The sequence below is a fragment of the Aquila chrysaetos genome, chromosome 24 (genome assembly GCF_900496995.4).
Source record: "Aquila chrysaetos chrysaetos chromosome 24, bAquChr1.4, whole genome shotgun sequence".
Classification (NCBI taxonomy): Eukaryota; Metazoa; Chordata; class Aves; order Accipitriformes; family Accipitridae; genus Aquila; species Aquila chrysaetos.
The window spans coordinates 10,151,264-10,166,048 of NC_044027.1; the positions used below are offsets into that span (position 1 = coordinate 10,151,264).

General features: G+C 45.8%; 1 protein-coding gene across 25 annotated transcripts in view; it reads left to right on the forward strand.

The window, feature by feature from the left end:
• Nucleotides 1-3,016: 3,016 nt before the first annotated feature.
• CACNA1B (calcium voltage-gated channel subunit alpha1 B) overlaps nt 3,017-14,785 on the forward strand; it is a 314,217-nt gene continuing 302,448 nt past the window's right edge. For all 25 annotated transcript variants that reach the window (XM_030000172.1, XM_030000169.1, XM_030000168.1 and 22 more), the window contains exons 1-3: nt 3,017-3,710; nt 5,953-6,058; nt 12,592-12,731. In XM_030000172.1, coding sequence (XP_029856032.1) covers nt 3,451-3,710; nt 5,953-6,058; nt 12,592-12,731 — 506 coding nt within the window. In that variant the 5' untranslated portion in view covers nt 3,017-3,450. The remainder of the gene's footprint in view (nt 3,711-5,952; nt 6,059-12,591; nt 12,732-14,785) is intronic.

Below are 14,785 nucleotides of genomic sequence, written 5' to 3' on the forward strand. Positions count from 1 at the left end.
TCCAGGGAAATGCTTCCTTGCCTGGCAAAGCTGCTCGGGAAGGAGGAAGGCTCCTTGCTGAAGCCAAGACAGCCAGTGCTGGAGAGCAGTGTGATTTGCTCACCTCTGTCTTTGGGGCTTACGAGGAGGAGTTACTCATGACTGAATCCATTTTTAGAATTTGCCATGAAATGCTCTTTGCCCTCCTGTAATGGTAGATTATAGATGTCTGACCTGTTTCAGTGCTCTAAATTTTTTGCTTTCTCTTAATTCCCCTGCTCTTTTCATAATCTTAAAAAGCCCAACTAAATCCTGATGCTTCCCCTCTCAAATCTAAATAATCCTTGCAATTGCAATCTCTTTCTCGTCTTTAAGGCTTTCAATGCTTAAGATCTGTGTGATCTTCCCTATGGTGTGGGAAAAAAAAAAAAAAAAAAAGAAGGCCCTGAGCATGCAGATTGAGAAAAGGGCAAACCGTGGTTTAATAGAACATCCCCATGACATGCTCGCATCATTTTCTCGCCGTCACAAACACCCCCACCACCCCGTCTGCTGACTTCACTGCAGTGCTGTTGTAGGGAGTTTGTTCCTGGGAGAGGCAGGATGGTTTGGTAGCTCTGGGAAGAGAGAAGGGGATGTGGGGGTCAGAGTTTTACCTGATTCTCAATACCACCTGATGCAAAAGACAGCAATTTTTTTTGACTTTTCAGAGCTGTCATGTTGTTCATCTGTCTTCCCCCCCCAACTTGTAAGCACAGGAGGATGCAGACATGAAGATTTGTGGAAACCAATGTATTTCTTTTTTCAAGATTCTGATTTCTGTCAGAAGAGGTGGGGGATTATTGAAAATGGCATTTCCCCTTCTAGTGGCTATTGATAAAAAGAGCCAGGTTTTTCCACTGTAAAACATAAGACCACAGAATATATTAGATTTAGTGACCAGAAGCAGAGAAGTGAAAAATTTAGACAACCAAATAAATCAGCTGGGGGAAACCTGATTTTTAGATGAAAAGATAAATTCATTATTAAAAAAAAAAATGCAGTGAGGACCAAAATGCAAATGTTTTTAGGGGAAACTTTAAAGAGAAAAGAGCATTCTCCAGCCCTGTTCAGCCTATGAGCTGTGAGCTCCCTGTACCCTTCTTCTCCCTCTATAAAATAAAGACACTTTCCCTGATGACCCAGTTGTGTGGATCAGCTCAGCAGTGCTCAGGGGTGAAGAGTCGCACGAGGAAGCGCTCTGATTTTACTCTTGGCCCAGGGTCTGTTTGAGCATAACAGGGATCCTGAGCCAGTGGGAGCTGAAGCAACCTGGTGGCAGCCCAAGCACGAGGCCTCGTTTCCCAAAGCCTTCAGTTTCCTTCTCCAGGCAAAGTTTTTCCCAAAGACTCCAGCATTCAGTTTAATCTGCAAATTATCCAAAACAGGTTGGCGGAAAGTCCTCCTTTATCACATTCCCAGCACGTGCATGGGAAGGCAACCTACAGACTGGAGCTGCTTCTTGCTGACCTGCTCCCCAGGGCTTGCAGACGCTGGCTGGCCATGTCCCTCTCAGGGTGGTTGGTGGCTGTTGCTGTGTCTGACCCTCGAGGCAGCAGGATGTGATGCACCTTCCTCCCTCGCTGCTTCCCTCTACGGCTCCTTGAGTTCGTGCTGCTACTGGCTCACCTCAGGAATAGTGCTGCCTCTGAGGGTATCTTCTGGCTCTGCTGCAGTGTGAGAAAGCCCTTCAGATACCAAAGCCCTGGGTAAGAAGCTGGTTTCTTCCAGGAAGTCACCCTTTGGATAGTGCCAGCCCTTATTTGTGCCATTTGTGGATTTTGCCAGCCCTCTTGCTGTCTCCTGAAGCGAGCAGATGTTATTGCTACAGACTTGCCTAGTTGGTGGGTTGGTTTTGAACTGAGACAGCTTGGATGACTAAGGCAAAAAACACATTAGCAGCAGAGTGCAGGGTTTCCTTACTGTGGGGGGGAGTGAAAATGTCCCCCTGTCGACAGCCCTGACTTCTCTGGGGGGTCCCTTCTAAAAGTTAATAGTTTGCATCCCAGATTTAGCCTAAATGCAAAAGCATATCCTCACCAGCTACTGCAGTGACCGTTGATGTTAGGCACTCCAGTCACAAGGAGGAGTTAGCTTTCTGACTTGCGGTGGAAGGGAGCAACAGAGGGTGTTGGAATAAACAGGATTAAAGGATTTCGTCCATAAATACAGGATTAAAGGTATCCAGCGCTCTGCAGGAGTCATTCAAACCAAGGAGAAACAAAGTAAGTTGTCCAGAAGGGCACAGCTCTGTTTCAAGCCGGCCTGTGCGCACACATCCCTGCACCACCTTATCCGTGTGTGCTGCTGCGGGGGTTACATCGCCCCCCGCCCCGCCCCGCATCTGTCCCTCCCACGGCGGTGCCCGCCGGCCCCGTGGTCCCAGGGGCTGGATCTGAATGAGCACCCCCACTGCCCCGCACCCCCAGTCCCCCCTCCTTGCGCCCCCATTTCACACTGCACCCCCCGCCCCCCATTGCCCCCAGCCTTCCCCGGGGCTTCTGATGGCACAGTCAGGGGGGACGGGCGCTCCGGAGCCCCCCGCCGCGGCTGGGGGCACCCATGGGTGCAGCAGCTGGGCAATGCACATCTGGGCAGCGGCGCGCAGGCGCGGGGGCCCGTTCCCCCCGTTGCCCCCCGCCCCCAGACGGCGGCACCCCCGGCCGGAGCTTTGCGCGCCCGCGGAGCCCTGCGCGGAGGGGGAGGTGGTGGTGGGGGGGCTCGATCCCTCCTTCCCCGCGGCCCCGGGGAGTGGCCGCGGCTCCGCCGTATTTATCGGGGTGGGCGGCGGCGGCCGGGCCGGGCCGGGCCGGCTCCATCCTCCCTCCCTCCATCCCTCCCTCCCTCCCTCCATCCCTCCATCCCTGCCCGCCTCCCGGTGCCGGTGACTGGAGCGGGCGGAGCCGCGGCGGCCGATTGGCTCCGGGCATCACATGCGGCGGGGCCGGGCCGGGCCGGAGCCGGAGCCGGAGCCGGAGCCGGAGCCGGGCTGGGCTGGGCTGGGCTGGGCTGGGCACGGCGGAGCTCTCCCGCGGCGGGCACGGCAGCAGCGCAGCCACTTCCCAGCCCGGAGCCCCCCCGGTCAGCGCGGAAGGGGCCGCGCCCGCCCTGCCGGCCACCCCGCCCGCCCCGGCCATGAGGTCGGGCCGGAGAGACGGCACCTGTGCGGGGAGGTGAGCGGAGCCCCGGAGCCTTCCTCTTCCCCCGGGCAGCCACAGCGGCAGGGAAGAGGAAGGGGTGGAGGAAGGGAAAGGGATATATATATATATACACTTTTTTTTTTTTTTAAATATACCTATATATTTTACTGCGATCAATTCCGATCCCGCAACTGAAGCCCCCGGAGGGAGAAGTGCTGCGCGCTGTGATGCGTCTTCCTCTCGCCTCGGCTGCCAGTTTGGATTGTAGCGCCCGGCTCCGTGCACTGAGAGAATGGCTCGGTTTGGGGATGATCTGCCAACCCGCTATGGAGGTGGAGGGCCGGCCGGGGCTGGAAGAGGGAGCAGCCGGCAAGGTGGCCCCCAAGCCGGCCAAAGGATGTATAAACAGTCGATGGCTCAGAGGGCCAGGACTATGGCTCTCTACAACCCCATCCCTGTCAAACAGAACTGCTTCACAGTCAACAGATCCCTCTTCATCTTCAGTGAAGATAATGTTATACGGAAATACGCCAAGAGAATAACAGAATGGCCATATCCTTTCAGGGAGGGTGTGTGGGCACGGTGGGGAGGGGGAGAGGAAGACTGGGGGGAAGAGATCCCTGAGGCAGCTAAGGATGAGTGTCTGGTGCTAATGTAGACGTGCATGTGCGATCCAGTGTGTGTAATGGGTGTGTGACATGGATCCGTGTGTCCGACATAATGTACGGCTGTGTAGCTGGGTATCATAGGAAATTGCTTCTGTGGGAATGGTGGAGTGTGCTTTTGACTATGCCAGGGATGTGTGTAAAAGACATATGTGCATTTCAGTGTGTGTTTAAGCTGTGAGATATACAGTTGCACAGATTTACATTACCTACAATTTAAGGCAAATGCAAAGGGTTCTGTGAGAGTCATGCTAATGAATCCTGAGTCTTATTTCCATCTTAGAGCCTTTCAACTCTTCTTTCTCACTCTGAACAGAAGGAGAAACGTGGGATAAAAAATGGTGACACCTTAGCATTAAAGCTGCATTCATAGTAGGGACGTTGATAGCCAAGGTACCTTGTGAATCCCATTAATACAATCATTGCAGCTAGGTTTTTAGTACATCACCTCCTGAATCCATTAGAATCAACATGAATCTTGTCACTTTGATTAGGTGCTTAGGCTGTACTAAAAAAAAAAAAAAGGAAAAATAAAAAAGAAAAGCTCTGTGGCAGAGGGAGGCAGTAAGTGGAGAGAAGGATCATCTGCTGTATTGGGAAAGGGGCAGATGCTTTCTGTCTCAGAACCAGCTCCCGGGCCAAGTGAGCTGCAGAGATCTTCAGAAGGGGGCTTTGCTTCTAGTGATGGTCACAGTGGGGTTGTAAGCCATGAGAAAAGGGAAGCAGACTATTTGAGGTTACCAGGGAGTAGATATAGTGTGTGTGTGTGTGCGTGCATGTGTGTACAGGAGTGCATTACACTGGTGACTTCACGGGAGCTCGTTGTTTTCTTTTCATTTGCTATCACACACCTATTAATCCTCAGCTAACAGAAGCAAGGCCTCCTCCCAGCCTCCTAGCAACACTTTCAATTGCCACAGAGGCCAGCTCTCCTTCAGGCTTCCCCAGTTTTCACTTCCTGAGGGGCTAACAGGAAAAAAATACACCAGTAGAGTGAATGCACTTCCCGTGCCCCTGAACACACACCCATATTGATCTTTCTGTCCCTATTACAAAATCACAGGGATTGCTGTCCTTCCTCACCCATTTATCCTTCCCTGCATTCAAGTCTGAATAAACAAGCTCCAAAGCTCCGGTGGCAGGCAGAGCATCGCATTTCCTGCAAGGCTAGACGCAGTCTAGCCCTCTCCCATCTCTTGGGTGACTCGCCTGCGTCTTTCTCGTGAAGTGTGGGGAGGGGACCCACAGCTCTGCGGAGTCAGCGGATTCAGCGGAGCCACCAGCCCTTCCCCACGCCGGAGCTGCGGGGCGAGGTGCCCGGGCGGGCGGGCGGGGCAGGACGCTGTCCGCGGTGCTGAACGAGCGGAGCCGTCCGCGGTGCTGAACGAGCGGAGCCGTCCGCGGTGCTGAACGAGCGGAGCTGTCCGCGGTGCTGAGCGGAGCTCGTTGCCGCCCTGGGGCCCCGCCGCCGCCCGCGGCGCTGCTCCGCCCTGGGAGTGCAGGGGCTCGGCACGGCTCTGGGCTAGAGACGACGGCGAAAGGCAAGGGGGTACCTAGTGTCGGGTTTGCCTTCTTTACCTTGAGATGTCTTCACTCGTACTTCCCGGTAGGGTGCTGGCGATTTTAGTCTCACCGGGAGTAGGCATTGCAATCTAGCAGTAGTTCATGTTTTGGACCTGCGTAGACACTCTAAATAGAACTTTTCTAGCCCATCGCTTATTTACACTATGCGCTCAAGTTAAATGACAGGGAATTTCTGAAGAACAGTTCAGCAGATGTCATTCAGCTGTATAATCTATTTTGGGGCAGTTTAGCTTATCAATCTCATTTAAAAACAATAATTATTAATTGCTTTTTGTTCCCTTTGGACCTTTTGCTTTCTTGCTCCCAAATTCCTTGAGCAGCTCAGATCCTGTGTAAGTCATTAACTCTCAAAGAAGAGAGCCAATTTCCTACTTTTCTTCCAAAGACACCCCAGAAAGAACTGAGGAAGTCAAAGAGACTAAACAGCTTTAAAAAAGATGAGACATCTTAGAATGCTCAACTAATGTAACCGCTTAAGTAGAAATGGGATTTGGATAAGGTTCTCCTTGTGTGGTCTCGTGTTTTCTTTAACTTCTGGTCTCCACTCCATTTGAATACATGATTTTAGCTACAATCATAGCCAATTGTATTGTGCTGGCCCTGGAACAACATTTGCCGGATGGAGACAAGACACCTATGTCAGAGAGATTGGTGAGTTATATACACTTATTTACATTTTTTGTATTCAGTCTGATGCAAAAAGCAGTCAGCCACTCAGTGTTGTGAGTGCTTGTATCTATTTTAAAGATCCACATGTAAACAAATGGGCATTGACCTGATAATCAGAAAAAAATAAGTCAGTGACAACAAGTATAACTCTAACCTCCCAATCCCATCTTCACAAGAATGCTTCATCACTCTAGCCAGCCCTGCCCAATTGCAGGAGAAGAGATGGACCTTACATTATGATCAGAAGAGCAGCAAACTTAGGTTGTCTATAAACCAAGACAGGAAGGGACTGCCAAATGCTCAGAATTATCTGTAGAATCAAATGAACTTCTGTGATATTTTCCCAGGAAGTGGTAGAACAGAGTAACCTTTTAGGTTCGTATGTCTTTCAGCTATCTTCCTGCTACAGCATATATCAAGGACCCTACAAAGGAAACTTTGGGTTTAGATGATTACACTTCCCTTCCAAAAAAAGAAACCAACTTACAGAGGAAAATAATTTACCTGCAGGCTTTATGGTAATGAGCCCAATTACCTTATTTCAAAAGAAAATATAAGAATAGCTTTAAAATCATTCTTCCATTTATCATCACTGTAGGAAAAATGGGTAATATTTGGTTTGATTTTTCTCCTGCTGTTAATGATCTGGAACATCTTTCATGCCTTTCATGCATTAATCGCGGTGCCTGTTCAAAGGATGAATAAATATGGATCCATATGTGTTTTACATGTAGATATTAAATTATGCAAACAAAGATAATATTAGGCTTGCTGCCAAAAGCTAGAGCCTCTGAATGCTGGTTGCTACAGTTTCGAAGGTGGTCCATACCAGTGGGCAACTCTCAGTCTCATTCTTCAGAAACAGGAAAAAGTGTATAAGTGACAGATCTAGAAACAGCTTCAGGGTCAGCTAGTTGATATTGCCTGTTTGGAAATGGATCCACCTACATTGCGTTTGCTTAGTCCCTTTCTGTTTGAATTATTTCTACTTAGGAAGAGGTGAGGGAAAAATTTAAGAACATGCATGTATGTTGATCTTTCTGTCATTAAACATGTCTTTGTATGTTTTGGGATTGGCTAGCAAGGCAAGCCTGGGTTTGTGAGCAAAGTACAGGTTTAGACCCAGGGTAATGATTGAGCCGAGGAAATACCTTCCATAGTTAAGAACATATGGACTAGTGAAGGGGAAAATTAGTTTTGTGGATGTTCTGGCTTGGTAGGTATGGTTAGCACACTGTTTCTATGTTCTTCTATATCCCTAGATTTGTAAGGGGATCCTAGAGGCTTTTTATTGGTCCTTTTCCCCATTGTATTAATTTCATTTTACAGCACCCAGTACCGCACACACAACTTCAGTTCCTGCCCAAATCATTCCCAAGGGGGGCACTGGCATTACCACTGAATATTGTAAGATAACGGTATGAGTTAAGAGCACAGTCTCCACCTTGTCAGCTCTGCCTTGATGATGAAGGAAGAATTAACCCATGATTTTTGTCCCAAACACCATTGTGCAGCATTGTCTTTGATCCAGACATTCTGAAGTCATTTTAATTATTACACATTTGTAACACTGAAATATAAAGGGTTTTATCATAGAATAACACTGAGAATCTTTACAAGCCATGAAATATTTTCTATTTTCAACATATGCTGGAAAGATTAAGCATTGTAAATAAGAAAAACTGTCTTCTGGTTTTCCAAGTGAAACCTCTTTAGAATGCTCCTGCCGCTACCACAAACTGTAAGTTGTTCCCTTGAAAATGTTAAAAATCTGTGCTAAACCAGAGCAGGCGAACATTCCCATACATTTACAGGCTTGTTGAGCCAAATTATAAGTCCATGCAGAACAACAGGTGCTTTATTGCTGTGTTTGGCAGGAATGGAATTTGCTTTTTTTTGGTTAATAATTTATGGATATACCTTTCCTTCTCCTGGGTTTATTAAAGTCTCCAAATTGGAGTGAGGGCTCATCACTGAAGAGTGAATCAGATCTTAAGGGTATGAGATACACATCACAAGCCTTTTATGACCAGGAACTGTAGGCAGAGTTGTTGAAGGAAAACCAAAGCGGCCCGGATACTTTGTGCCACAGATACAAAGACAAAATTTTAAGATTGTCTGTTTGTTAAAGCTGAGAAAAAGAGGGAGGAGTCCATACAAATATTTTCATGATTTTTCTCTTCTAATCAAAATTTTCTTCTATGTATCTCCCCAGAGACCCAAGATATGAACCTGCAGTGCAATCTCACTTGGTTGTTTTCTGTGCTCGTGTTACTTGTCAAGCAGGGTTAATTAAGCACATGGGAAGAGCAAGTGATGTGTCAGTATATGCAATGTTTCAAGAATTGGAATGGCTGAGTTATGAATAATCTTTCTCTGTCAATTTTCTGCATGTAGTTTGTAGCACAGAAAAACATTACTTGACTCTAGGATAGAAATTCTGATCAAAACCAGGGCTCTGAAAAAACCACCAGTTTGGTGGTCAAAGCATTTAGTGGTGAACTGGAGCATTGGCTTCAAGTCCTTGCTCTTTAGACAAGAGAAATAAGCTCATTCTTCCACTAGCAGCAGAATGACCTACACCCTAGGTTCTTGCCTGCTCTGAGCTGGGAGTCTCTCATGCTTTGGCTGCTGGAAGTGTTTATTTCACATCAGTAATTATCCACTGAAACAGAGATGCTACAAACTTGCTACTGTCCATCTCAGCTGAGTACCTTAGCCAATAGGTTGTAGAGTCAGTCTCTCTCTGTCCCAATAAATATTGCATTGTTTGTACACACTGGAGTGATGCCAACTGAAAAGATGCTGAGGGAGTTGTACTGAGTGGCCCAGAGCCTGGTGGTGAGAGCTCCAAATGTAGGAATGTGAACTTCACATCTGAGCCCTGAATGGCCTTGCAGGTAGATGCCCTGCTCGTGATGCTTTTGGCTGTCCAGACCGAGGCACACTTGTTCTCTCCCTGTCTCCTTCCTAATTTCTCAGTTCTTCATGAGAAGCTTCAGTAGACCATAGGTTTGTCCCAGCCTGACAGTGACGATATCAGAACTTGCAGGACAGGAAATTTATTTTCTGCCCTGTTCTGGGGCACACCCTGTTTGAGGACTCCAGTGGGTCTGTAGGATGTTTGTCTGCATGCCACTGTAGGGCTCTGAGTGTGTGGCTCCCCTGCATGTTTTTGATGTGAGGGCAGAATACAGCATGACAGCTCTTGCACTTTACTAATGGATTTAATTCTTTATCCTATCCACAGGCACTTCGTGCAGTCATATGCGAGCTGTTCATATTAACCTTTGCATGAACAAAGCCTTACACACCCAAACCTATTAAGGCTGTCACATCCAAAGGCCAAGGAAAGCCACTAGGACATGGACTAGGAATAGTAATGACTTTCCAGACTCAGAAGTTGTTTCTGATCTGAAACATATTGATTAAATGCGTGTTTGGCCCAGTCTCAAGCTTTGCTGTGTCCACAGCAAACAACCTCCTGGCACAGCTCTGGCTGCTGCCCAAATTCTCCACCCTCCTTCCAAGCAGGCACACTGATACTCATTATCACCTGCTTTCCCACTCTTGAACCCAAGCAGCAACACAGCCTTCTGTCTGAAGGGGGCTGCAGGGTGCCCCAGCAGCAGGATTTCTGAGTCAACAGCAGTGCCATTTCAGCGCTGCACAGGGCATGTCACTCATGTCCTTGCCCTCCAGCTCCTTCCATTACACACAGTCATGTGAATCCTTTTTTTCAGCAGCAGGCCCCACTACCTAATGGGGCATAAATTTTATTTTTCATCCTGTTGTTACTGCCCTGATTCTTAGGCTAAATCAGTGTAAATTTAGACAGGCTTTAGAAAAGACCCTCTTTCTATCCCCTCTTATTTCCACAGCTACTCCCTGCCAATCCTACAGATCACAGTTTTTCTTTGTAATAAATACCCAAGCCCATCTGTGAGTCTTCCTGCTTCCCTAGAAGCTGACAAGAACTTCTTTGACCCAATTCCTAAGAGCTCTGTGTAGTCCTAGCTTTGGGAAGAGCATATTCTATCAAACCCTTGAGTACCTGACGCCTGGGTCTTTAAAGCTGGGAGCTGTACTGTAATCACAAGGCACCTGACCTAGATTGAGCAAACAGCTGGTAGCAGAGTAGTTATAAGGCTTCCAGGAAGTGAGGGAATAATGAGGGGGAGTGTATGTGGGTAAAGGTATAGTCTTTGTGTGTGTTAGAAGAGCTATTTTTAGAGGCATGCTAGTAGTTGTGGGATGGAAATATAGGATGGACTAGAAGGTCTTTGCTTGCAAAGATTTTGTATACTTGTTGAACTAGAAGGTGTTGTGGGGTTGAAGAGCAGGCAGATGAAGCTGTTAGGGTGCTCCTGTGTGCATAAGGGAAAGCAGGGGAGCAGTAAGGTAACTTCTCCTGAAATCACATGTGATGATTTCTGACCCTGTCTTCCTTCTTCCTTATTTTCTGTACTGGGTTGGAGTCCTGGGATGCCTCTAGCTCTTGCTGTGGAGAAACTGCTGGAAGGAGAATCTTACTGTAGGATTTCTGTTGAAGGTCATAAAAGGTCTGATGGTCTTGCTTGTTCCTGCTTCTCTGTGGGTAAATAGCACTGAGATGGGCAGCTGGAGCTTCTCAGTCTGCCGGTGACAGCTTCTGTATCCTTTGAGCAGTGTCAGTGAGGCTCTGTGAAGGAGCAGAAGGCTTGGAGGTGCTGCTGTTTGTGGAAACAGCATTTTCAAGGAGAAGCTACTTTTGGGTTTGCTTTTTTTCCCCTCCATTTCAGCTAAGGGCCTGCAGTGTGAGCTCAACAGTCTCCTGCTCTGTTTTGCTGTCTGGCCAGTTAGTGTGTGTGTGATCTGCTTATGACTGGTCATCTTGCCTGGCTGTAGAGGAACGGGAGATGGAGTTGCTGGGGCTGTGAGGTTAGGAAAGGTAGAGGGGAGTAGACATGACATAGGGTGAAGGATGAAGTATATGGAGGAGCTTGGATCACTGAGCTGTGTAAGGATGCGGGGTGTTCCTTTGTAGGAAACAAAACTTTAATTCAGCCACTGATGGAAAAGCCTGTCCAGAAGTAGTAGTTTCCAGCAGCTTGGAAGCATCTTCAGTGATTAGTGCTTTGTGACTGACTTGCTGAGTTGGGTATACATTGATGTGCTAACTGTGTAAGCCTCTTTGGGAGGGGTATGCTGTTATACTGGTCTTCTAGGTGTGAAAAACCCGCGTTTCTGTAACAAGTACTGTGCCTAAAGCATGGGTCTGTGTGCCAGTGCTGGGTCAGAGTTGAGCAAGAGTTGCCATGCCTGTAAAATAAATTCTTGTATCAAAACTGCTTCTTCTTGTTCTGTGGCCACAAGACTTGACATTCATGTTCTTTCTGTATAAGAGAACTAAAATCACCTTTTGTCATTAGTAGAATTGCAAAATGTAAACAACTGTGCATCGAACAGCAACTCATCTCTTCAGCTCTGATGGTCAGAAATGCCAAAGACACTGGAACAAACATTTCTAATCTCTTAATTTGTGAGTTCACTTCCCTTTTGGGTAGGGCTGCTCTGCCTCCATTGACTTCAGCTGAAATCAGGGATCTAAGGCACATTTGAAAATTGGTTACAGGTGCCAAAGCTAATTAACATGTTCTTGAAATTGATGCCCATTGCTTTCACCTCTTGCTTTGTTCCCATTACTTGCCCACATCTTTCTTCCAAATGCGAATGCTTCCATTTGGCATTGAATTTGTGTTGAAACTCTTATCAATAAAGTATAATACTGAGGGATCTGGTGCCATAGATGAAAAAAAGGTTTAGTAAAACTGTGGAGACTAAGCTTGATTTTTCTCTCTTCTGAGCTAGGGCAGGAAGCTGTGATCCCATGGTGTGCTTTAGTCTGCACCCTGGGCCTGAGGCACAAACCTTACTGCTTCTGCTGTTAATGGAAGGGAGTGGGGATTTCTCCCTGAATCAGATACACAATGAAAGAAAAACAAATGAGTCTGCAGCTGTGGAAATTGAGAAGATGGAGGAGAAAGTATGAAGGAAGAACTGATGGAATAAATGATAAATAATTTCCTGCCAGTGTTTGCAAGCTTGCTGTGCTGACTGTTACTCCCCAAGATATCATCTTGTTTCAGTTTCCTGGATGAATTGTAAAGCACATGTTTTCTTCCATGTCAATAATTACAGAAATATGTGATCTCAAGTTTAAATATACCCTTAGAGCAAAATTTCAGTATTTAAGATTCCCTCCAGAGTATTGAGTAAAGGTGGAAAGCGTGGGGTGAAATGATCAGAATAAAGGTAAACAGAATTTCCAATGTGAAAAGGATTTGCCTTCAGAGAAATAATAATGAAATTCTTCTCTATGCTTAGTTCCAGTAAACTTAAACCTTTGGTTTCAACTCTGCTCAGAGAGCTGAAAAGGGCATGAAGTTGGTGCGTGTAGTTGTTTGTATGACTCTTACTGTCAGTGCATAAGCATAGGTATCTCCTTGACACCTTTGATTTTTATTCTTTTTCAGGATGACACTGAGCCGTACTTTATTGGAATATTTTGTTTTGAAGCTGGTATAAAAATCATCGCTCTAGGGTTTGTTTTTCATAAAGGCTCTTACCTCCGAAATGGTTGGAACGTGATGGATTTTGTCGTGGTCCTCACAGGGTAAGTGACCTCCTCTGGCCCTAAGTTTAAGGGGAACTCCTGCTCTGATTTGTGTTGGTTTTTAACTGTGGATTGGGGTGGGAGTGATTTTTAGTGAAATAGTACTAAAACCCTGCATTTCTGAACTTACTGTCTTTAAATAATGGCTATTGTGCTGAATGAGTCACTTCCAAAGCATTGTTTGAACCAACTAAAAAGAGGTTTTGAGGGTATTTATTTGTATATATGCTGGCATGTGTCTTATCCAGACGTTTCTCAGACTCTGCAGGTTCTAATTGCCACTAGGTACTTGAACCTGATTTAAATCTATCTATCTTCTGACATTACAGGATAACTTTAAAAGTCAACATGGAGTGAGCTAACAAATTAAATGCATCCCATTTTTAAGCTATTGCAACTCTGAAACCAGTGAAGTTTCTGCAGGAATGAATTTGGTCTGCTATAAAATAACTTTCCTAAAAATAATTCAAAGAGGGTGCATGTTTTATAGAGGACAGAGCTGAAAATGTTACCTCTGCATTTTGTACCCTGGTTTGAAATGATATCACTAATTTCTTTCTTGGAAACGCTTACAATGTTTTTATGTTACACGTTGCAACAGTTTCTATATCTATTTATATAAATGTAGTGTAATGCTAGTGAATAATGAAAATACAAACATTAAGTAACACGGTCTACAAATGGTGCTTTAAAGCTCCAAAGGAAATGTTCCAAAGGTCTGCTTGAGGTCCTGATCTTGCAGCTTTCATCTTGGAAGGATTTCAGTTAGTTTTTCCCCCTGAAAACTGCAGTCTGACTCTTGTTATTAATATGCACTCATTTCACACACCTTCTCTGCTACTGTGTGTGACGAACATATATATTCTTTGGTCTGATTAGTGGCATAGAGTAGGATGCTGTTAGGAAAATGCTTGCATACATATACAGATGTATTCATTAGATACATTATCACTGTAATTCTATTTGCATTCAGTGCACCATGTGATATAGCAATTGAGAGGCCAAAGGGAATTCTTTATGTATTGAGAGGAAGAAAATAAATATGCAGGGCTTGATTCTCCTGCTGCTGGGGCTGCGTATTTAATCAATAGAAACTTCAGTGGAGCCACAAGGAGAATCAGATTTACATACTTGGAAGCATAGGGGGTACCAGGCTGAAAAGAGAATTAGCACAGATGCTACAATTATTCACACCGATGTTATGTTCTGATTCCTAGTTAGCACTATGCCCTTTTGTGTGTTTGTAAAAAAAAAAAAAATCGGCCCTGATTCTGGAAAGGACTTTGGCAAGTGCTTTAATTTATCCTTCAGCAAAGCATTCAAGTACATGTTTGAATTCAGCTGACTTCAGTGGTTCTGTACTTAAAGTTAAGGCTATACATAAAAGCTTTCCTGAATTACAGCCATATTGTTATTTGTTTAGGCATGTTTTAGATTTGGGTTTTTTTTTCATAAACACAGGCCGAGAATCAAAATAGTTTTTTTTTTTTTTTTTTTTTTTTAAACTGTAACTAGCTGTGACTGAGACATTCAAAGTTTTGCAACAGTAGCTGAAACATCGCGTGTGTGTGCCGTGCTTGTGGAATCGCAACTGAATGCGCGATGCTATAGGTGTGACACCAACATCTTACTGGTGCCGGTTTTATTGTGAGTGCTATTTGCAGTGCTGTTTGATCTCTGAGCATAATTGCGGAATATCGCCTTGATTAGACAGCTGTAATAAGGAATCCTGTTGCCATCTGCAAACACGCGTATTCTTTTGAAGTACCATCCTGTTAACGTCAAAGCTGCTGGTTTCCAATGGTGATACTAGCTGGGTTGTATTGAAATTGTCTTGTACATGGACTTCCCACCAGGCAGGCAATGGAGGGAAGGCAAAGTGTAAACTGACTGACATTAAGTCCAAGAGTCATCTCCACTGAGGAAATCCACAGACCTCTAATCCTGTAATTCAAGGGCTGCATTTAGCAAGGCGCCTGTGCTCATGCCAAATTTTTGGTGTCTAGGGGGGGCCCTACTGAAAATAACAGGGTTACTCATGTGCTTGGTTAGAT